Source organism: Symsagittifera roscoffensis, chromosome 5 (genome assembly GCF_963678635.1).
Source record: "Symsagittifera roscoffensis chromosome 5, txSymRosc1.1, whole genome shotgun sequence".
Lineage (NCBI taxonomy): Eukaryota > Metazoa > Xenacoelomorpha > Acoela > Convolutidae > Symsagittifera > Symsagittifera roscoffensis.
Window position 1 is genome coordinate 59,143,677 of NC_087066.1, and position 23,820 is coordinate 59,167,496.

A 23,820-nucleotide genomic window follows, 5' to 3' on the forward strand; every position below is an offset into this window, starting at 1 on the left:
TTGGAAAAATATTTCACCTGTGAAAAGTTTTTAAAAGTCATAGCGTTTTATTTTGAAAGATTTTGTTGTTCCTGAGCTGAAATTTAAAAAAGTTTATATTTCACACCAGTGATCATTTTTCGTTAAGTTATGGGGTTTTAAATATATATTTCGCGCTATTAACGCTTAAGCGGATATTTAATCCGTTCTGAGAAGTGTTCCAAATGGGCTGAAGTAAGTTTATTTGCCATAGTTGAATGGTTACTGAGAGCGAAATCTATCAGTTTTTTTTATATGGCGTGTGAGGGATGATTTTTACAAAAAAATCTCAATTTTTAAGTTTTGTTCATTTTATATTATTATATTTAGTTATTTCATGTTATTACTGCTCCATAGACCTTAAAAATCAGTCAGAACATTCAGCGCTTCGCCCTGATACGATCAGTCTTGTTTCCAATCCATAACTATAATTCGATCTTTATTAGGCCAACGCACTCAAAAACAGGCCATGTTGCCTAATGGTGACCACTCGAAGCGTCGCTATGATAGTACTTACCAGAAATTAAAATTATGTTAAAACAAATTAAAACAAATATTCGATCGCTCTTAGCAGGACATATTTCAATTACAACTTTACTTCGCTTATTAGCTTAAAAATCACAGCTCTCTTTTTGAGAAAATTTAATTGGATAAGATATTAATCATAAATGAGCAACTAATTTTTTTTTGATCTGGCAAATATTCTGTTCAATTGGCTAAGGTCGTCTTAAGTGTATATTAATGGACTCGTACACGCTCGGCTCGGATTGGTCCTCTGTGGCGTAATTGTCGTGTTGCAGTCGGTGATGATAGTGATTGTCATCTTCATCAGAGTCGAAAAACTCGACTTCTCGTGTGTGTCGACTGTCCAACAATTTCTGAACATGTATTACCATCACCGATTTTTTCACCAGCAAACCATCATATAGAGGCTTACTTGTTTTGACGGATTCATCAATAATCGTACTGAAAGTTAAGGATCTTGTGGCCTATTCCCGAACAATAATATGCTCCTTAATTTGCAAGTAGCACAGAAAACCCTCTTTCTCAAATCTGGTAGCCAAATTTTTCCAAAGTGTCTCGTCTTTGGTATAATTTTACGATATCTAATTTTGATCAACATCAAAAGTTTTCTAAAGGAGCCGTCGGTGCCGATATAATTGAATTCGAGGTGGGATCGCGTGGTCGACCAACCGAAACTGAACGAAGTTAACTACCCTAAAACTGCTCATTTTGACATCGGAGATCAATTTAAAACATTTGAGCACGTATAAAACCCTGTCAAAAATCTAGTCAACCACAAAAGAACGATTAAGGAGGTGGTCATGGTGTTCTGAAGTCGAAACAAGTTATGTTTACTAACGGCGCTGGAGGAAGATGGCTGCAAGTCATGTCTGTTGCTTGACTTCATATCACGCGCCACTTTTGGCATCAGATTCTCCCCCGGGGGGTCATTGACCTTGTAGGTTACTGCGAAAGAACAGAAACGAAAAAATGACCTCAGTTTCATAGCCAGGTCACGCATGAGTTCATCTCGCACCCTTTTTTGAAGCAGCACGAAAATCACAAAGTTGCAAAATCCAGGAGCATTGTTCCCTATTCCCTAAAACAAATCACATTACTGTGTTTTATTCAAATCCAAAACGAAGAGTTGGCACAAATATTCTGGTCGGTCAAATTTCAGTTAAACAGGATTGCCGCTTTTATTGTCGACAGGGGCAACCGCCTGTTATCTCAAGGATCCCTCCTTTGATAATAATTTACAACTTCTGTTTTCGACTGGCCGGTTGATCCTCTGGCGCCGATGAACAATTATTTTCAGGTGTTCAAACAACATTTTTTGTCAATTTTGATAAGTTTTTGCAAGACTGTTCTCATCCGGCCGGATTGGCAAAGTATTATATACATATATACATAATATTGTTAACAGTAAGCTCACTGCGTTGAGATACGCTTACTGTATTAAAACTGGTCAATTGACATTGATAACGGTGGCAGCGTGAAGCCAATGACATACAGATTTTAGAACCTGAATAAAGCGTTTTACTACTCAATAGTCTTTATTCATGAGCTCAGACAATATTAGTATTGTTTACCGATCCGTTCGGACTCAATAATAACATCGAGCATACCTACGGGTATGACATGGCGCAGCCAGCAGAATTCACAGGTAAACCACTCAGCATCAACCCGTTTTGGGAAAAAAGCATCAGCGGAGCCTCCTCTGGAATGGAACAAATGGTCTGCAATCGTGGACGGAATAGAGATCCAAAAATTGTTAAGTGAAAAACTGGGAGTCACTTTACCACCATAACCAGTTTTAGAAGTAAAAATACAAGGAGAAACAGAAGCAAAACGAAAAAACAGAGAAATCAGAAATCAAGAAAAGAACGTAGATTGGGAAAATAGATGTCAAAGAGCAAGAGAAAAGGGTGTAATGTGTAATTCAGTAGTCTGGTTCAAAGCGGACGCTAGAGCAAGAAGTTATCTATTCCTCTGCTTAGGAGACAACGACAACTTCAACAGAAAAGACCTGGGCTAAACATCCAAGCCACAACAACAAGAGATTTGAAATATTTCTTGGATGACATATTTATTACACAACGGGTCATAGCGTTCGAGAGATTAAAATTTTTTGTTCGTCGCAAGCAAAGAAAAAACGAGACACTTGAGCAATTCCACGCGGATCTGGTAGAATTAGCATCTCGCGCAGATTGTGGAGATAGAGAAGACGAATGGGTTTCTGATGTGTTCACCGCGCACATGAACAGCGAAAAAATCGTTACTTTTAGCCGAAAAAAGGACACCCCAAGAGGCCTACGAATACAAATACGCAATTAGACGCGAGAAGGGCATTGAACACAGTAAAACTATGAAATCAAATCTATTCAGATTCAATTTGTCTACAACAAAAAAACCAATGGGATACATCACACAACCTAGTGGCAGTCGGGGGGATATTCAGCCAATTTCTCAAATAACAACAGAGGAAAATATCCACGTGGAAGGCAAAACACAAGAGGAAACCAAAATCGAAACCCACAAAACAACACTACCCAAAGACAGTGATACAAGTGTGGCAAACAATTCGGACCTAATCATCAACAATCATGCCCAGCCCGGGACATGATTTGCACAAAATACGCAAAACGAGGTCACTTTGCGAAAATCTGTCGGTCAGATAATGTAAATTTTCTCCAAAATAATAACGAGGAAGAATCAAGAAACGATAATGAGAACCATACTCACGAAACAGACGACAACGACCCAGTCGCATTCGACGAATTCTCAAGACAAAACGGGTGTAAAGAACTACAAAAAGATAATTTCTCCATGTTGGCAATTGAAGATACATTCGAAATCAAGCAAACCGTGATAATCAGTGACGAATGTATAAATGGTCGTATTGTAAAACTAAAAACAAAAACAACCAATATACTTGCCATTGCGGACTCTGGCATTTCAATGTCATTTGTAAATAAAGCAACAGCGCGGCGACTACAATAAAACGACAAATCAATTGTCAATTGTTTTTAAAGATATTCCGCCAAAAGATACGGCGCGGCATCTAGCTTGTTATAACGTAAAAGTAATCGTTACTCAAGGACGGTTGATTTTGGCAAAAGAATCCAGCGGGGTGAGCAATCCAATCAGCCCCATTTATTGTGGTGGACGACCAAAAAACGATTATTCTTGGCCAAAACTTACTACCAAAAATCGGACGGAAACTAGTTCAAGAAAAACCACAATACCATCAAATTTTGAACACTAAAGAAGAGAATAAATCAAATCCAGAGATAAAACAATGGGTCAAAGACAATTTCGCCCAATTAAGAGTACATTATTAAAAACAAAAAACCACCTTTTAGAGACACAATTAATCCCGGACGTCACTCCGATCCAGCAGAATGGTCGACGCGTCCCGATTCACCTGCAAGAAAAGGTCGAAAACGACGTCAAAAATTGATCAGAAACAAATTATGAAGCTAGAAAAATTATCAGACAAACAATTCATCAGCCCGATTGTAATAATAGTGAAAAAAAACCAAACAGTAAAACTGGCGCTAGACTGAAAGCAAATTATTAGGTTTTTTCACACAAACAAATACCAGATGCCAAATATCGACTTTTTATTAGACAACATCGCACAAACGATAAACTCCAACAAAAACGAACAAATTTTCTTCACATCACTTGATCTACGCTATGCGTATTGACAAATCCCACTGGATAAAAAGACGAGAGGACAATGCAACTTTAGCCTCATCGGAGGCAGCGCCACGGGGACATATCAATTTCAAACAGGATTCTACGGCCTTACAGATACACCGGCCGAATTTCAAAAAGCGACGATCTGACGTTAACAAATTGCAAAAATACATACGCAATTCTAGATGATATATTGATCATTACAGAAGGTCCAATAGAGGCACATAAAATTACGCTAGAAATAGTGCTACGAAGATTAGACGAGGAAAATCTTGCGATATCATTGGATAAATGCAAGTTCGAATACAAAAAAAAATTGAATAGCATGGGTTCCATATCGACAGCGAGGGCACTACACCACTAACAAGGAAAACAAACGCCATCGAAAAGCTCTCTCCACCTAAAACATACAAACAGCTGAAAAAATTCATGGGTTCATTACATCATCTTACAAAATTTATCCCACATCTAGCAAAAGCTGCAGCGGCATTACGACCACTACTTAGAAATACAGAAAAACACAAATCACTATACTGGTCTGCTGATCATGAATCCGCCTTCCAGTAAATCAAACAATTAATCGCAGAAATTACTTACAATAAACATTTTGGCCAAAACTTTGAAACACGTGTAGTATGTGATGCCTCTACAAACGGCTTAGGTGCAGCACTAGAACAAAACACAAAAGAAGGGTAGTATTTGAAGTGTTCTATAGGGAGCTAAAGCATACGCGTCAAGGTTCCTAAATTCGTTAGAAGAAAATACTCAGTAAATGAGTTGGAGCTCTTCGGGATCGTTTGGGCTATAGAACACTTTAAATACTACTTATACGGGAAAAATTTCCCGGTCATTACCCATCACCAAGCTTTGATCAATGCATTAAACGCTAGCGAACGACCCAAGACAAGTCAAAGTAGACTCACAAGATGGGTAGACCGGTTAATCCCCTATAACTTTGACATCAAACACTTAGCAGGGAATAAAATAGGATTAATTGACTATATAGCTAGAAATCCGGTTGGAAGAGCAATACCTCTAGTGAGTACGATGAGGAATTTATCGTGGCGTCAATCAACTCATTTGTTAACAATCGTGAAATGATTGACAACTTAATTCTAGACGAGTTAGCCAATAGGAAACTAGCGCCCTATCGGCTGATCAAAAAACGCGCAAAAATTGAAAGAAAAACAAAAGGGCAATCTAAAAGCCAATTGCATTCCAAAGATTTCATTCATTTCATAAGCAGTCAAACACTCAAACCTGATCCAAACTCCGATTCTAATCATTCGCTCATATCTCAATCTGCAAATCAGTTTAAAATAAAAACAAACAACTCAAATTCGTCACGATACACACACAGCTCCAAAAAACCAGTGCAAAGAGAAATTTGAAGACAAAGCATGATTGATTTCAAGAGAAGTTTCATTCCAAAAGAGCAAACAGGAGAATCAACAAACGCAGAGAAATGGCAGGGAGAATCAGATCGAGAGGAAAGTCTGTCTGACCCCAGCTGGCACAAAAGACCACCAAACAAGAAAACAGTGTACACGAAACAAAAACCAACCACCGTCAAGGACGCAAGAGACAAAATAAAGCGAAAAACATCAGTCTTCCCGAAAATCATTTTTTCGGAACCAACAGAAAATTCTAGTGAGAAAACAGAACCAAAAATGAAAGTAACATCGACAACATCAACCCAAACGGATCCACGAGGAAAAAGTGCCACCACGCAGACAGATATCTCCATAGAAACTGGCGAGACCTATGAATACTCTGTCAGCCGCGTGAATCCTGACATAATAAGACAGGAAGAAATGCATCCCAACATAGAACCATCTACCATGACAGGGTTACAACTGGAGGCCAGCCATGAAATCATAGTTGAAGAAATCGTAGCAACGATCGACAAACAAATAAATACTGAGGCGGAGGAGAACACGCCCTTATAGAGGAAAAATCTGCAAAAAGTGCTAAGAGTCAGCTTCATTGCCGCGGCAACCCGGAAAGGCAAAAACCTGAGCTCTTTAGTCAACTTTGTAACAAAACGGGACTGGGAAGCGCTGAAGATGTCGTTTGGCCAGTATTGGTACAACATCAGGAACCAATTGCATGTAAAGGACGACTGTCTCCTCATCGATGAAAGAATAGTCCTACCCACACAGCTAAGACAAACAGTACTGGACAGTTTGCACCTCACTCATCCTGGGTCGGCGGCCATGCTGGAACGTTGTCAAAACATCTGGTTCCCGCATATACATAGATCTATAGTGCAGATGGCCCAAGGATGTCGACAATGTACCCAACAAGGTAAAAACTTAAAATCAATAGTTGGGAAACAACATACATTCCAAATGGAACCGGTAGTTGAACCTAAAGAAGAGGTCCTACTAGATTTCGCGGGACCAATTCCAGACTAACTAAGCCAAGATGCATATATAATAGTCGCGGTGGATATGTGGTGAAACAACCCAACAGCTAAGGTAGTATCTAACACAATGGCAGATACACTATAATGTATGCAACGGTACATTTCAAATAATGGGGTTCCGCGCAGAGTAAGATGTGATCAGGCACAAACGTTTCGTGCTAGAAAATTTCAAATATTTCGCAAATCCAACAACATAAAACTCTTGTTCGCTCCGGTGGATGATCATAGATCAATAGGCGTTGTGGAACGACTAATACAAACACTCAAAAAACGATTCGGGGTAATGAAAATTGATCCAAACAATTCCCCGTTCAAAATTGCATCGTGCTTTGCAGAAATCATTAAAAAAATTACGAACTACTCTACACGGAGTATTAAAAATTACACCGTTCGAAGCGCATTTGGGCCAAAAAGCAAACACAACTTTAACAAATATAGCAACAATTAGCTCTCCTAACAATTTAAATTGGGAAAACGCCAAACACGCTTGTTTAGACTGGAAAAACCTAATCCATCCGCCAATCCCGGCGGAGATCATGCACGACTTGCAGAAGTGGTCCGAGGACGAAGTCAGTATAAAACACAGGATACCAGAACCAATCAACAATAAGGGTTCAGAGGCAGCGGGCAATTGTCCACAAACCAGCTCAGGTGTGAAAGCTAGAAAAACTTTAGCTTCAGAAAAAGAAAATTTAAATCTAAGATATGAAGGGGTACACCAACAAACTGACACTAACATAAAAAAGAAAATCGAACAAGTAGCACGGAAAACAATTGAAATAGCTACCGAAGTCAAAGACCCAAAAATATTTGAACAAAAGCAAAAGTACAAAGCAATAGACGGCAGAATACTTACTTGCATACCATACAACGCGTGGGTTCAAACGAAAGGAAAACAACCGCGATACTAAGAAATAGTGATTTTGCAGTCGTACCACACCCTCAGATAAATGGTCCATCTCGTCCATCGACACTCAGTGATTATGTGGCATATAAATCCGCTCGGAGAGTTGGACCTTATTTGCGTTTCTTAGACCTAACCCGAGTGCACCACCACATCCTATGTTCAAGGAGGATGCGTCAGGACTACCAGTAAAACTAACCCGCAAGGAGCAACAAGCGAGCCGACGAAACGAAAAGCGACGAGGAAACGAACTGGGGGAAGAACGGCACCAATAACACCGAGAGGAATGGAGTTCCAAATGGATAAAAAACGTAAGAAAGTAATACGTCAATATCTTCTAACGATTACGGATCATCCACCTCGGAAAACATAGTGCCATTGCCGAAACGAGTCAATAAAAAATGAACACCAGAGAGAAGAAAGGCAAAGCAACCAACTAGAAAATCAGGCCGGACAAGACAAGCAACTTTAGCAAACGCTCTGGCGAATCCAATCGCATCAACACTAGTAAAAAAAACGGTGCAATCACCATACAAAAAATTCTCATTTGAATCACCAACGGACAGAACAGTAGGCTGCCATAACCAAAAAATCTCTACGCCAGTAAAGTCAAGTTTGAACATTTTGATTTCGGAAATGGGCTTCCACGAGAAGTCACCCGAATACCAAGCATGCGTGAAATTTCTAGACGCAATACGCCCAAAAGAGAAGCAGGACACAACAGAAGTCGTTGATCTGGTATTCCCGGCCAAAAACCCCACAAAATCCAAGGACATTGAGGTCCTATCAGTTGCAAATGTTTAGAATATGGAGAAAGAAAGAAAAGACAACTTAGAAGAAATTCAAGAGAAAAGTAAAGACGAACAAGAATCGGTGCCAGTACACAAAGAGTAGAAGGAAGTTAAAAAACAACTCGAAAACTCGAAAACTTAGGGGACGTACAAACACACTCCGGTCATAAAGGGACCTAAAATTCCATTTGTTTACGTTTATTACTTAGTATTTTGAAAAAGGGGGAATGTCATCCGGCCGGTTTGCCAAAGTATTATATACATATATACATATAATTGTTAACAGTAAGCTCACTGCATTGAGACGCTTACTGTATTAAGATTGGTCAATTGGCCTTGATGACGGTGGCAGTGTGAAGCCAATGACATGTTAGTATTGTTTACCAAATCGTTCGGACTCAATAATAACATCGAGCCTACCTATATGACAACTGTACACCAATACACCAATTGTTCGAACTGTAAAAAGACGACTATGTTTCGATATTTTTATTTGTCAAAGTATGCGCCATCAGCTCATTTGTTCATGAAAAAGTTGGATCTAACCAGGGGCGGATCTGAGATTGACCAAATTGATTTTATCAGAACACTATAAAGATCCTATTTAAGACAAAAATGCGCCCAAGGCAAACTTTCGAGTAAAAAAACAGGTTGAAAAAGCCGCATTTTGGTTGGAGAGGGGCTCGAACCCCTGAAAAAAAGCATCCAGCAGCCCCGTAAATCCGCACCTAGATCTGCCCCTAAATTACGGCAGTAGTTTTCGTTTTTCAAGTTTTTCAATTCTTCAGACTAATTGCTATGATAAATTAGTGGTGCAGTATTTATCTCAGTGGACCCGTGCGCGTACCGTGCGCACACCGTGCGCGTACCGTAGCTATCCTAGCCATGCCGAGATTGAGCTGGACATTCTTGCTACCTGGTCACTTAAAGGGAGCGTTTAGTGCATACGACATCCCACCTTACGTGACCAGCTTGGATCCTCTAGGGGCACCACTCCTATTCAATCCCACTCATTGGCCCATGGTCATCCTAGATAACCCACAGGGATAACTTAAAAGGTCTCTGGCTTAGACCGAGCTCTTTGGCTTAGACTGATTAGCACAGCTCATGCACTACTTGGGCAGGAAGCAGTGAAGGAAGCAGTGGTGCAATAATTTTTCTAACACCTGATTTTAAAGGTTACCGACCTATACTTATAATTATGACCTTTGGCAGATAACTTCCAAATTTTAGAAATAACTGTTTTAATGTCCCTATAACAAAGTTTACCTATCATTAAATCTTTTCCAGAAGCTCAATTATCCCAGATTTGCTGCTGCCGACAGTAAGACAATGCGAAAGACAGTTTTAGCTCAAAGGAAACTTTAGCAAACGCGAGAAGAAATGTTTTTTTTGTTGAAAATTCATTTTGAAACGAAATTTGGGCAAACAGAGAAATATTTCACTTACATGAAGGAAAGCAAGACAGTTGAGGACTGTTGTAGGCCAGTCAACTAAAATAATAATAAAAAAACGGATATCTATTTGCTTACTAAGACCATTTATATTCACCAAATAAGATCGACTTTCGAGTTTTTTAGTTCTAGTACTTTTTAGCTACTTTTTAGCTTTTTAGATGTAAAGAGGGCCATTGATAAAGAACTAAATGCAAGGGCTTTTGTATTTATTGAAACATATCGGTGTGGAATTTTTGGAATGTAGGATACTTTCTTTTGGAATATTTTCTCTGGTGACCGCAATGGCTGCTCTCTGGGCTAAGCAGTGTTGGTTAGTTCACATTCAAGAATGAGCTCTGATCACAGTGGCAATTAATATGCCCCTTTCGACTGAGAGGAGTCCTTAATTTTTTCAATACGTCTTCACTGCTCTTCGAGGGTGGTGTCAAGAAAAGACTTATTTTATGCAGGTGGGGTGAGGTCAAACAAGAGGTGGAGAGGGAGGGAGGGGGGTAGCGATTGTTTAAGGATGTAGGGTTCTGTTATAGTTTAGTTTTTGTTTCTGAATCATTTTATACACTTACTGTTGGGATTGTATAGTAGCACATAACTTCGGATGGTTCCAAATATGTAGCAGAAGAAGAATGAGACAGGGATCAGGAGCAGTCTGAGGTAGAGAGACTCCACCGCTTGAAGAGTGTGAACGACTTCCTGGCTGAAGCCACGCCTACGCAACTGTCTCTGCTTGTACATCAGCGCCAACTTCACGCCAATGTATGACGCAATCAGAATGATTTCAGTGGAAATTTCCCAGAATTTTCCTACGAAGTTATCAAAATTACCTGAACTCCACGGATGAAATAATTATGAAATAAGAAGATTTTCAAGAACTATGTATAAAGTTTGATGCATTTTGCTGCCTTAAAAATTGTTTGCTTATCTTCTTTGCGAAGTATATCACGATCAAAAACACGAGGCAATCGCTGAGCTCCGCAGAATGGGGCAATTGACTTTCTCTGAATTGCGACAACCGATGCAATATGGGTGCATCAATTATTAGAGCAAAAATCATGGAACAAAAACCTTTCAAGATTCTACCAGAAATCTTGATTAGAATACAATATTTTCGTTTTTATCTTGCAAGAGTTTGTAATATTTTGCATTACAGTCACAAGATTGATGCAAGACTTTAATTCTTCTTGCATAGGAATCTTGCAAGTTATTATATTAGGTGCGCAGCATTTTGTATTGCAAAAAAAGTATAAATTATTAATATAGATAAATAGTTGCAGTAGTATAGATAAATAGTTGCAGATTGTGGGTGTGAAGTGATCAAGGACCTGCAAATGACTGCCAGATTGCCTCCTCTGCCCTCTTGGTGTGATTAAAGTCGTCTATCTGTTTGAGCCAACACCAGCCCCCTGTAGTGCAGATGGAGAAGCCATACAAACCCTTGCAGGCCACACTCACTGCTGCAAAAGACAGATCATACTAAATATTTTAACATTCCAACGAACAATTACAGTTAATAATAAAGATAGCCGGATAGCCGGTTACTTTGCATGTAGCACAGAATGTTCCGACCACACTCTTAAAAAAATCAGAAATATTTTCTCAAATTGGTGTCGTTTTTTTTCTGCATGTTGTGATAAGAAAACCTGAATAAGAACTTAGGCATGTTTGAGATTCATAGTAAAATAGGTCGATTGGAAAACGGTTTTGGAAAAATAATGACAAGAAAAACGAAAAAAAAAATTCAAAAAAATTTTCAATTTGTTTTGGCTATGTATTGAATTTTCAAAATTTTGATTCCCAAAATTACGCTAAAAAACTATCATTAATTGAGTAAAACTGAGTTTTCACGACCTAAATTAAGCTTAAATAAGCTATTGCAATTACTAACTACCTTACTAATTAGAGGGTAATTAGACCAAAAATCAAAACATTCAAACCGATTTTTCTCGACACGGTAAAAACATTTTCAGATTTTTTAAAGATTGTTGGAATCTCGGCAGAAACGTTTTTAAAATGAGATATCGCTCAACTCTGTCCGATTGTTGGCAGCTAATTTTGCGTGAAAAACAAAAAATTGAAAAAAAAACAAAAGAAACCAAAACACACGGAATACAAAGTTCCTCCCAGTTTTCGACAGTCGGATCCACAAGGATAGCGGGTTACTGTGTAAGTATCACAAAAAGTTCTGACCATATTCTTAAAAAAACTTTCTTCGCAGCATTCTTAAAAAGTGAAAATTCGCACCAAGCGCCAATTCATAGCGAGCGGCAATTAGCAGCACGATTAAGTGCTAATTGGGGATTAAATAACGATGCGAATTGAAGAAACCATTTTGCGGTGGTTGCAGAGAGATTAAAATCCAAGGAGCGATCAAAATTTTCAATTTAGCACCAGTTTTGAATTGAATACCAAAATGAAATGAATTAACAACAAATACAAGCGTAATTAAACGTTAAAAGCAACTAAAACACCTTTGTTTTAGTTCATTCGTTTCGTTCTCTTCTTGCAAATCATTACACATACTGATATCAATATGCCCTCCCCTTGAATTTTGTCATGATCGAGTGAAAAAAATAGCAAATTATCCGCGATGAAACTTTCAATCTAAACCGCCACAACAAAACAACAAAATAAATGATAAGTCCAGCTGCCGATGTATAAAGAGACGTGCACGAACATGCAGGAACGTGCACGAACTTCAACTTACAAAAGTGAAAACTTTCTATTTTTGATTTTTTTAAAACGTTAAATTAGCATAACTGCAAGGTGTGAGTTTCTGTGGGGGAGGGGGAACTGACCACACCTAGTGGAAAAAATAAAACCTTTTAAACAGGCTTTTTTTGAAGACTGGGAGTAATTTTTCTTGGCCTGTTATAACTCTGGAACCAGACCGAAAATGCAAAAATGGAAGACAGAAAACCAACAATTTGGTCGACTGATGGCATAGGGCCTACCAGATGGGGATAGGATATGCTCACCCCACCATTCACAAATTCCTGAAAAAATAACAAAGTCTGACGGTGAACAAATTGGCAAGAATAATTGCCGGAGTAAGTACCGCCAAGGTGGCAAAAACTAAAAAAATCTAGCCAGAGTAATTGAACTCCCAAAACCTTATAGTAACAATAGTTTACTCAACCAACTTGAGGCCATCTCATTTAATTTCGATTTTGAGTTTGTTTGTTCTTTGGTTTAGCTTTTTCATCTAATTTATTTTGATCTGATCAAAACCTCTACCACTACTAATTGTTGCCTGCTACGAGTCGTCGCGTGGTGTGAAGAGTCGCTTTTTAAATCCCGAGTCGCCACTGGGAAATTTTTCTGACATTTTTAAAATTTCGTTCGAATTAAGATTGAAAGGGTTTTAATATGATATACCATTACCTCCATTCCGTTGATTATTTGTGTGGAGGATTAATGGAGGATAGCATCAAGAGTTTGCTATATAAGTCTTTAAAAGCTCTTACCTCTTTATTTTCAACAGCAACTGAACTTTTCGTTATTTCAATTTGATATTTATGAGTTTATACGGTTAGGCAAGTGATTCCGTCTTTGTCAACTTAGAAATAAGTATGAACAAAAACTTACTCATGTTGCGTTTTTATTAAACTTTTTAGTCATTCACTTGGGCCCATTTTTTTCTTAATTTTTTGAGAAAAATAATTTCTTATCAAAAACATAGAAATTGACGGCCAATTACTTTTTGCAGAATAAAATCAGAATGAGACTGCTGGTATCAAGGCAAAGCCCTGAATATTCCGACTGCCTTTATTTGGCGTCGAATAGTTTTTGATATCTGAAATAATGACAAACTGCAAAATTTCGGGTGATCAAAGGTTAAAATTTGAGTTGTTTATGGAATTAATGAGACCAATTAGCAAGCCTAAAGTCAACTATGAACAATATTATGAGTGCGGATAATTTGCGTATAAAAGTATTATTTCGAGCCTCACTTTAGTCTAGTGAAAGCATCTCGCTTGGCAGTTCCAAGATATCCGAATCAATTCCCATACGCAGTCAAATTTTACAAATTTGGTCTGAAGAACAAAAATTACCCCTGGGCATATATATTCCTCACTTTCTACAAAAGTCGGAGAAAAGAAGTTTTTCTTGAATATTCATAGCATTGATCTAAGAAAGGCACTTTCGATTTCGTTGGCGATTTAACCGTCGCTAATGAAAAAAAATCTTTCAAAACTTATTTAAGCAAATTCACTAGCGAATTAACAAACGCATGGCATCTATCAATTTAAAAAACTCCACTCAAATTTCAAACACGTCTTCCGAAAGAAAAATCCTACACATTTATGGAAGTTGTAGTTTGAAAACATTTTCAGAATTGTTGACTACTCAAGGCCGAAATAAACACGTGTGCAGAAAAAAATCTGGCAGCATCGGATTAAACTGCTAGAATTTTTTTTTGTAAAAATCTAGATTTTGCCATTAACTTTCAAGTTTACCCTGTGAAGTGATCATACATTTTTCTGAGATTCTTGATAAAAGCATATTCTACACATCAAGCTGGGTTTTAAATGGTTGTAGCTAGAAAAAAAAACTAATGGACAGAGTGGGTTGGAACGTCAGGGGGCAAATTGAAAATTGGGTAGGTCTGTTTTTTTTTCAATTTGTTAAGTAAAATTTACTTCTGATATTTTGTAAAAATAGCACAATTCGATTTTTTCCCCTGTCATAATGCTGCGTAGTTTGTCGCTAATTTCATTTCATAGCATATGCAAAGTGGCACTCTACATCTTCTTTTGCAGTACTGGAACTTTACGGAAACTTTCTGAAGCTATACTGATTTGTACTGCAAGAAAAATCGGGAATGGTTAGCATGTTGTTCTATTGACAACTTTCGTGATGTGGAAAGTTACTACATTTTTTGCATGTTACCAGGTTTTTTGAGCAATTTTATTTTGGTTGTAGGCTCCAAGTGTGTTTTCAATCAGAAAACAAACTTTGATTAAATTACTGTTTTTCAAAATTTTGATAGGATTAAAATTTGGAAGAAACATTCCCTTTTGAAATGTTTTTTTTTAGTTGGCGACGTAGTTCTGCTTTTAACAACCTGTAGTTTAAGAACAGAATTAGTTCTTTGAACGTTTTTTTTTGAGCAACGGCTGCCGATCGCTTTGATAAATTTTTGTTTCGACTTTCCTAATGAAAATAACGGAATATTTGTGCTCGGGGTGGGTTTTTTTCTTCAGACAAATTTCGACTTTTTAACTAGTCATTTTTGAGGGAATTTTAAAAAATCATTCAAAAGGTATTGTTGTTTTGAGCTTAAATTTGAAAAGAGTTTTCATCTGTGATCTTTTTTTGTAAAGTTTTCGTGAAGCTGTAAAGATTGCCATTTAGGCCAATTTGGGACAATTAACGCGCGATATATTTCGCGCTAATAACGCGTAAGCGGAGATTTAATCCGTCCTAGAAATTGTTCCGAGTTGGTTGAATGAAGCTTTTTTGCCCAAATTAGTTTACTACAAATAGCGAAATATATTCTTTTTTACTTTATATGGCGTGTGGCGGATGAGTTTCACAAAAAAAAATCAAAAAATTTGGAAAAAAAATTTTTCTTTTTTTTTCTACATTGAAGTTTTTTTATGTTATTACTATTCCATAAACCCTAAAAGGCAGTCAAAACATTCAGGGCTTTGCCCTGATACGAGCAATCTTGTTGTTCCGACTTTAGATACAAAAATAACGGAATATTTGTGCTCGGGGGTGGGTTTTTTTTCTGACAACTTTCGACTTTTTAACTAGCCCTTTTTGACAGAAATTTTTATATCATTCAAAAGGTATTGTTGTCTTGAGCTCAAATTATAAAAAATATTTTACCTGTGATCTTTTTTCGTAGTTTTACGGGGGTTTAAAGATTGTCATTTTTGCCAATTTGGGACAATTAACGCGCGATATATTTCGCTCTATTAACGCGTAAGCGAGATTCAATCCGTCCTAGAAATCGTTCCAAATTAGTTCAAGGAAGGTTATATGCCACAATTGATATGTTAATCACTTTGTACTTAAAATGGCGTGTGGGGGATGTTTTTACAAATAAATCTCAAATTTAAAAAAAATAATAATAATTTTATTTTATTACATACAAATTTAAAGACTTTAAAAGACAGGCGGAACATTCAGGGCTTTGCCCTGATACGAGCAGTTTTGTTTTAAAATTTATGTAGCGTGTGGGGGGATGATTTTAGAAAAAAAAACTTCAATCTTTAGAAAAACTTTTTTTCATTTTGTTTTATTACATTTAATTTTTTATGTTACTGCTTCTCCATAAACTTTAAAAGGTAGTCGGAACATTCGGGGCTTCGCACTGATATGAGCAGTCTGGTTAAAATATATACATAACTATCTAGTTTGGAAATTTTAGAAGGGGTAATGAGGAAGGTTTGACTTGTATATCCGTACATGAATTCCTTATTGCAACTGATTTTTGGTTGGAAATTGTAATTAGACCAACAAGTTAATTGCAGTAAGACCACTAATAGAAGATAATTAAATAATTTAGAACGTTGTTTTCTGAGTTTCGCAAAAGATTTATAAAATATATTTTAAAGTATATATATATAAAACGCATACTATTTTTGAATGGTTTCTGATTAAAGTATTGTTCCAATTAAAAAGAAAAGGGGTTTTGAAAACTAACTGACAACTGCTGGAATGAGCCAAGCGGCCGTGTTGACAGCCCAGAACACTCTGCGGTCGGCCTTGTTCGTGACTGTTATGTGCAACATCATAATGGCCAGGCCAGAGTTGTAAATGAAACTGGAGATTGAGAAGAAGTTGGTGACGAATGCCTGAATTTGGCAGAACTGGTCGCTAGGTGGCGGTGTCTCATTCGCTCTGCATGTCTCGGGGTACTCTTCTGGAAAGGCGTAATCCGAATACTTATAGGGAGAACCCACATTCATGTAGATTATACCCACTACGTTTCCTATAAAACACAATACAATTTGACCGCAAACCAACAACGGAATTTTGTGATAAATAGATCTAGTAATTTAAGCATGATTTAGTTGGCGCTCCAAAATTTTGGTTTGCTTTTTTGAAGTTGAAATGCTCCTGCATTATTATTTTTTGCTGAAGACCTTATTTTTCTAAACGATTTCGACAATCTGTATAATCATTTAAAAGTGTTTGAGTAAGCGTGACTTCAACATTGAAAAAACAGTCATTGCAAAAGGACCGAAAGAGTTTCAGTCTAAGTTTTGGAAATAAAGCCGTAACTGGACGGAAAGTTTCTGCCAATCGGATCTTGTACCATGTGAACAATAGGTTTTATGTTATGAAGAGAGTGTACCGAATATGGAGATGGCTTCGGTGGCGGCGATGAGAGCAATCATGTTGCGGGCGAGACTTCTGTTGGGGGTTGGGTGGAGTACGAAGTAGCAGTAGAGATAGAGCAGACATCCCACAATCGACAACACGCCCATCAAACAAAACAGCACCGACTGCGCTGTCCCTCTGATATAAACAAAAAATATATACCTGTACCCGCAAGTAGGTATCTGTAGACGTAAGTAATTAATTATAGTAAAGTGTTTCTATCAGACTTTATGATATCAATGAAAAAAATATCATATATATTTAGAAATGTATTATAACGCCTGTAAATAATTGACTTAAATCGAATAAAATTGATTGTTTTCAACAAAACTCGGTTCCAATTCCGTTCCTTTCAACTCGGTTCCAATCAGCTTAAGTCAATTACACTAGATTTTAATCGTTTATTCTAAAATTATGTTGCTAATAATTAATTAAAGGAAATGAAAATATACTTAAATTAATATTGGAATTTAATCTTTTTAGGAGTTACCTTGAATTTTTCGAACTCATTACAGTTAAGAAATCGAACCCGCACTGAGCGCCCATGGATTTTAATCGATTACAATGGATTTCCGAGACAAAAATTATCTATTATAATCCATAACAGATATAAATTCAGATCACGAAAACGATTATATCGCCATTATAATCGATTATTTTTGAAAAAATAATCCATTATAATTCATTAAAATCGATTATAATCCATTATTTTTGTCACTGAAATCGATTATTTTTGCCAAGATACTTCATTAAAATCGATTATTTTTGAAATAAAAATCCATTATAATCCATTATAATCGATCATAACCCATTTCTTTTTCAGAACTAAATTAGATTGTTTTTTTTTGCAAAACTTTGCAAACTTTGCGAGAAATTTGCAGAATGTATGCCATGTCTTTTACTAAATGCCATGTCTCAACGTCATCCCCTCGCAGCTGGGGGATGTAAACTGGGGGGGGGGGGGGGTAAAAACTGGGGGAGGAGTTAAACCGGTTGGGGGGGGGGGGACTGGGGGAGGGAAAACTGGTGGAGGGGGGGGGGGGATAAACTAAAGAGGGGAGTAAACTGGGGAGGGGGGGGGGGCTGTGGTAAAACAACAGTAAAATTAAGTGTTAAACTGCGATGAATTGAAAAAAAAAATAGAGACAAAAAATATATATTTTATTCTGAAATGTAAAATTTTATGACACGTAATACGTAGCAGCTGCACTAAACAGAAAATGAGATAACTTTTAACAGAATTGTAAATTATACGAATGACCCCTCGAAAAACATCCATCATAATCGATTAAAATCAATAATATTGGATTTTATTGGCATAAAAATTGTTAGGATTATAATCCATTTTTAATGGATTATAATCGATTATAATGGATTATATTGGCAAAAGAAATAAAAGGATTGTAATCAAATTTTAATGGATTATAATCGATTATTTTGTCATTTTATAGATTCTAACGATATTATGACAGAATAATCGATTATGATCCATGGGAGCTCGGTGCGGGAACGTTCCTACACTTAAAAGCCCATATTTAAGCATTGCAAACTGCTGTATTGCAACCTGCTGTTTTGTAACTCTGCTTAAAAACCCCAAACTTAGTACTCTGGGAGAGCTCAGAAAATCAATACTGTTGACAAAAAAATCGGTCTACTGGTTGACAGCAGGTTGCAATAAACACAGTTGCCATACAGCAGGTCAACCAGGATGGAACTTTTTATCAACCAAATTGATTTTCTGAGCACTCCCAAAGCACAAAAAGAAGCCTGTGTTGGTCAAATCTTTTCGCGCTGCAAGTGATTTTGTGCAAAAACAGGCCAAAAGGGCGATTTCAGGCTTTTTTCGACAATTTTGAACCAAAATTGCGTTTTTTCTGTGCGCCATTTCCCTTATAAGTTGCGTATATTGGCGCCAAAGGCGCCTTTAGAAAGGTTCTATGATCAGTCAGCCAAAAATTGAGGTCTTGAAATGATACCAAAGGGAGGACCCTTTGAGTAGACAGCGGGTCAAGTCACTGAAGGGGGGTTGGAAAAACATAGATTATACTGGACTTTCCTAGACAAATATATTGTCTAGATAATTGAACTTTGTGAAAGGTAGGCAGTGTAACGGATTGTATTTTTCAATGCAAGCAGGTGTTTTTGCAAAAAAAATTATAAACCCAGTATAATCTATTATAATTCAATTTTTTAACAAATGATCGATTTTTTTTGTTCTCAAAAGCATGAAAATCGATTATTTTCACAAAACCTTTTATTTGCTAATTGTTTTTTGTTTTGCAAATTTGAAAAAAATATATTTTTTTGATTTCGAAAAGAAACTTCTAGCCTCATGAAGTTTAGGCATCTCCGCTTCACTTTTCTATAAGGACGCGTTGTTTTCTGCTATTGAAACAGAAAACATTTTTCATCTTCAAATATTTTAATTGGACTTGGTAAAAAATGGAGTAACATTAAATTAGTCAAGTATATAAAAAAACAATTCACCTTTTAAAAAACTGATCTTGAGTGAGAAAAGAAGCGAATAGCCTTAATGCTTTTTAATGTACAAGATTCTTAACGATTGAGAAATAGAACAGCAAAAAAGAAATTTTATATCAAAATCGACTTCCATTATTGGAAATTTTTAAGACTTTGTTAATCATAAATGCATATAATCGACTGACATTTTGGTGAAAAGGAACCGGCCCATTTAAATTTCTTGTTTCGATTGAGTTACAAAAACACAAAGAGCTTTTTATCACAGAGCCGATGTGTAATTTTATCCCAAAAATTTACAGTAAAATCATAATCATTTTTCAATTGTATAAATTATACAACTGTGGCAATTATTAACCTGATTTGAAACAGTTTCCGGTTTTTTTTTCGGATAGTCTAATTTGCTTTTGACTATATTCTTACACTTAAAAACAATTTGTAAAATCTATCATATCAATCTACAAATTTTTTTATTAAAAAATTTTATACTTTGTTTTATTCTATCTTAATTCAAAAAAAAGTTAGTTTTATGAAAGAGTTTATCTCATTACAAAATCTAAACAGAATTGTTTGTATCAAGGCAAAGCCCTGAATGTTCCGACTTATTTTTTAAGTATATGGAATAGTGTTGGTTTTAAAAAATGATGCAATTGATTTTTTTGTAAATCATCCCACCACACACTTTGTGAAATACACAGTGATTCATACTTTCAACTTTCGAAGAAAGAGAGGAATATATATGTTCGGAGTGGTTTTTTGCTCTTTGCTCTCTCAGGGGATAGATCACATGATATGCATAGTCCCCGACGTGTGTGCGCACCAATATAGTATCCTGTCACGATTCTGTCCAAACTGCTTTTTATATATGTTACATGTGGTGAATTAACTCGCAGTACAAAATTGTTCCAAATTAAATTAAAGCAATAAGCTAATTGGTCTGAAAACTATTCAAGAACAAGGGTTTAAAGTTGGAACATTCAGGGCTTTGCCTTGATACCAACAGTCTTGTTTTGCATATAGCAGAGCATTAAATAGGCATGCCTCAATTCAATTAGAAACATTTCTTATAGCACAAAACATATTGCTTGAGCGTTAATAGCACAAAACATATTGCGTGTTAGTTGTCCCAAGTTGGCCAAATTGCCAATTTTTAAACCCCCATAATTTTACAAAAAAAATCAGAGGTAAAAAATCTTTTCAAGTTTGACTCAAGTCAACAATAATTGTCAATGGTATAAATAATCCCGTTAAAAAATTCAAGTTTTGCCGTAGAAAAAAAATCAACCCTTTATTATCTCGTTCGCAAGAAGATTTGCATTGTCATACAATTCACAATTCAAACCAATCTCTATGATGTTGAAGGAGAAACAATTTCTTTTACTTGTTTTGCGAAACTTGACGGCTATTTATGGAAACTGTTAACAAAAAAAGCTCAAAAACTTTGAAACCAGAAACGTTTTCAATTTTCACCATTTGTTTTTTAAGCTTTTTTCAAGCTAGAATTACCAATTGAAATAACTATTTTATGGTTTTCATATAAAAATAGAAAGTCCTACATTTTCGAAAAATTTCAAACTGCGAGAAGAATGGCCTCAAATATCCAGAAGAGGAATATTTTTACTATGCTACTCTGCTGCTGACTTATTTTCAATTGGTGATTTTATCATTTTTTTAAACAAAAAACGGAAACGGGATAACTAGGGAAAAAGGTAAGACTCTAGTAACCACCCAAAATACGATAATGAAAAATACTGGGATGAAGGGCTTTTGTACTATTTTGAGATTTCCCTTTTTGGTTGACTGGCCCTAACATTTTTCTAAAGGCGACTTTGGCGCCAAAATATACTAATTTTGAGGGGGGAGCGCGCGCTGAAAAAACGCGATTTTTTGGTCAACATTTTCCAAAATTTTGCCTAAAAACACTTTTTTTTGGCTTTTTTTTCTGGGCTTTTTCAAAAAATTGCCTGCGGCGCAGAAAATTTTGTCAAAATGGGGTCTTCATAGTCATTTGGGAAAGCTCAGGAAATCACTGGTCGATCTAAAAAAAATGTCGAACAATATTTCAAAAATTTTTTGAAAACCCGCCCCCCCCCCCACGAAAAAATCCTGGATCCGCCCCTGCATACCGCAATACATACCCATTAGCTAGAATTTCCATTTAGAGCAGTCCGAGTAAGTTATGTCACATGAAAATCGAGTGAATTGATCATAACGAAAGTTGAGTTGACAGTGAAAGGTAAATACACAGTTTGCTTAATGATCGGAGTGTGAACTTTGACATCATTAATTTCCTCTTAAAGTAAACTAAATTTGTGTAACACTTACAACGTTCTGACAAATAAATCTTTCAACAGCTAGAAGAAACATGGTAACAATAATGAGCTTTTTGCTGAGCCTGGCAACATATCCTACAAATAAGGCCAACATAATGGCCGAAAAACTGAAACGATCAGCTTTGCTGAGTCTGACAACATAATCAACATATATCGCCAACAAAAATGGCCGAAATACCAAAACAATCATTTTTGATCAAACTGGCAACCTAATCAACATATGTTGGTGAGCGGTGGCGAAGTGAGAACGTGTCAGACTGTCAATCGTAAGTTCGGATGTTCGAGGACCACAAACATCCGTGCTCGTTGCTTCAGGATGTGGCAACATTACCCAGCCCAGAAAATTAACCAAAATAAAATTGCATGTTGTTTTTCAGGGGCACAACAGCGGTTTGCCGTATGTACCCTCGTGGATAAATGGTCTTAATGACCAACATAATTTGCCGAAACACTAAAACTATTGTTTTTGCTGTATACTCGTTTGGCAGTATACTTCACTAAATGTGGCCGGTTAAGGTGGCTGCCAGCCTAAATGAGTCTTTTTGTCGAGTCTTGGAACCTGATCTAAACTATATTTTATGATTGGATAAATTGGATATTTTACCACTGTAAAGTATTTAATATTAACCAATCATAATCCATCTAACTAACAACCTACTTATTTGTAAGTGCTGAAATTACTTGTAATTTCAGCACCAGAGAGATTTGAATTTAACTTAGAAATTAGTTGTCTCTCCAAGAGAACTTCAGCAGCCGCAACAAACCAGTATACCCTAGATCTATTGAGCCTAGCAGAGACTAGTTAAACACCCTGAGACTAGAAAGTATAAGAGTAAGATTAGGATCGGTATTAGACTAAGAAGTTGCACGAATATATCCGGCCGAAAATAAGATAGCGTGACGAGCAGACGGTGTACCCTATCCGAAATTACTGTATGAGTTAACCACATCGGTCATAACGCATCTGGTGCGACCATAAGTCTCGAATAAGACCTCAATAGCTTAGAACTAACCAAAAATAGATTAGAATTTAGACAAAACATTTTCAAAATGTTATACGATAATAATTTAATCGAAATGTCTCTACGACTCAATAGATCAGAGCCGATATTCCGAACAATAATAGAACTACCCGGAATTGGAAGAAGACCTCGAACAAGAGACGACATACGACAAAGTAGAAACTTACCATTTAGTTTTATGATTGTACGGCAAAAACCAACACAAACTTTTATATTTAGAATCTTATTAGCAATGAATTTAGATTTTCATCTGCAAACATAAAATTTTGAAGTACATCTTTATGATCATTTCAGGCGCTAAGCAAAAACATTAATGTACAATAACGATTGATAAAAAGATCTCAGATCGTTTTCTTAATTTCTGCAGTCTTATATAAAACATATTTGAAAAATATTTATTGAAAATGAAAATAAAAATTAGTAGCATGACAATAAATTGTTAGTAATCATAAATTATCTGTTGTCCCAGCTTCATCACCTAAACATAACAGCACTCATAAGCTCACTAATATCATTAAAATACTAAATCTTTTTCTTAAATAAATTTAAACCATTTTAAACTTAAATTCACTTAATTTTAAAATCAGATCATCAAGGCTTATCCTTGGATCTTAATTCATTTTCTATCACTACCCCTAAGTAAGATCAAGTAAGTTAACACCTTAGCTTAGACTAGCCACGAGAAAGTAAAAAATCATTCTTCGGAATCGATATACTTTTCTCTCCAACCCTAAATAAAAAAGACCCAGGTTAAGCTAACCAAAAAATCGTAAAGGACTAACAGTCTAAGAAAATAGAAATACCTAACAAATTTTGCATACCTCATCCTAAACCTTATGTCATTCAAA

At 36.4% G+C, this 23,820-nt stretch overlaps 1 protein-coding gene across 1 annotated transcript; it reads right to left on the reverse strand.

Moving 5' to 3' along the window:
• Nucleotides 1-541: 541 nt before the first annotated feature.
• On the reverse strand, nt 542-21,895 carry LOC134846250 (uncharacterized). The gene is made up of 8 exons (XM_063863522.1): nt 21,756-21,895; nt 17,114-17,277; nt 16,460-16,747; nt 11,127-11,258; nt 10,371-10,607; nt 9,800-9,843; nt 1,382-1,621; nt 542-896 (listed from the first exon to the last, which is right to left on the reverse strand). Exons 1-8 carry the CDS (start codon nt 21,773-21,775, stop codon nt 735-737), a joined length of 1,287 nt encoding a protein of 428 aa, XP_063719592.1. The 5' UTR covers nt 21,776-21,895; the 3' UTR covers nt 542-734.
• Nucleotides 21,896-23,820: the final 1,925 nt, after the last annotated feature.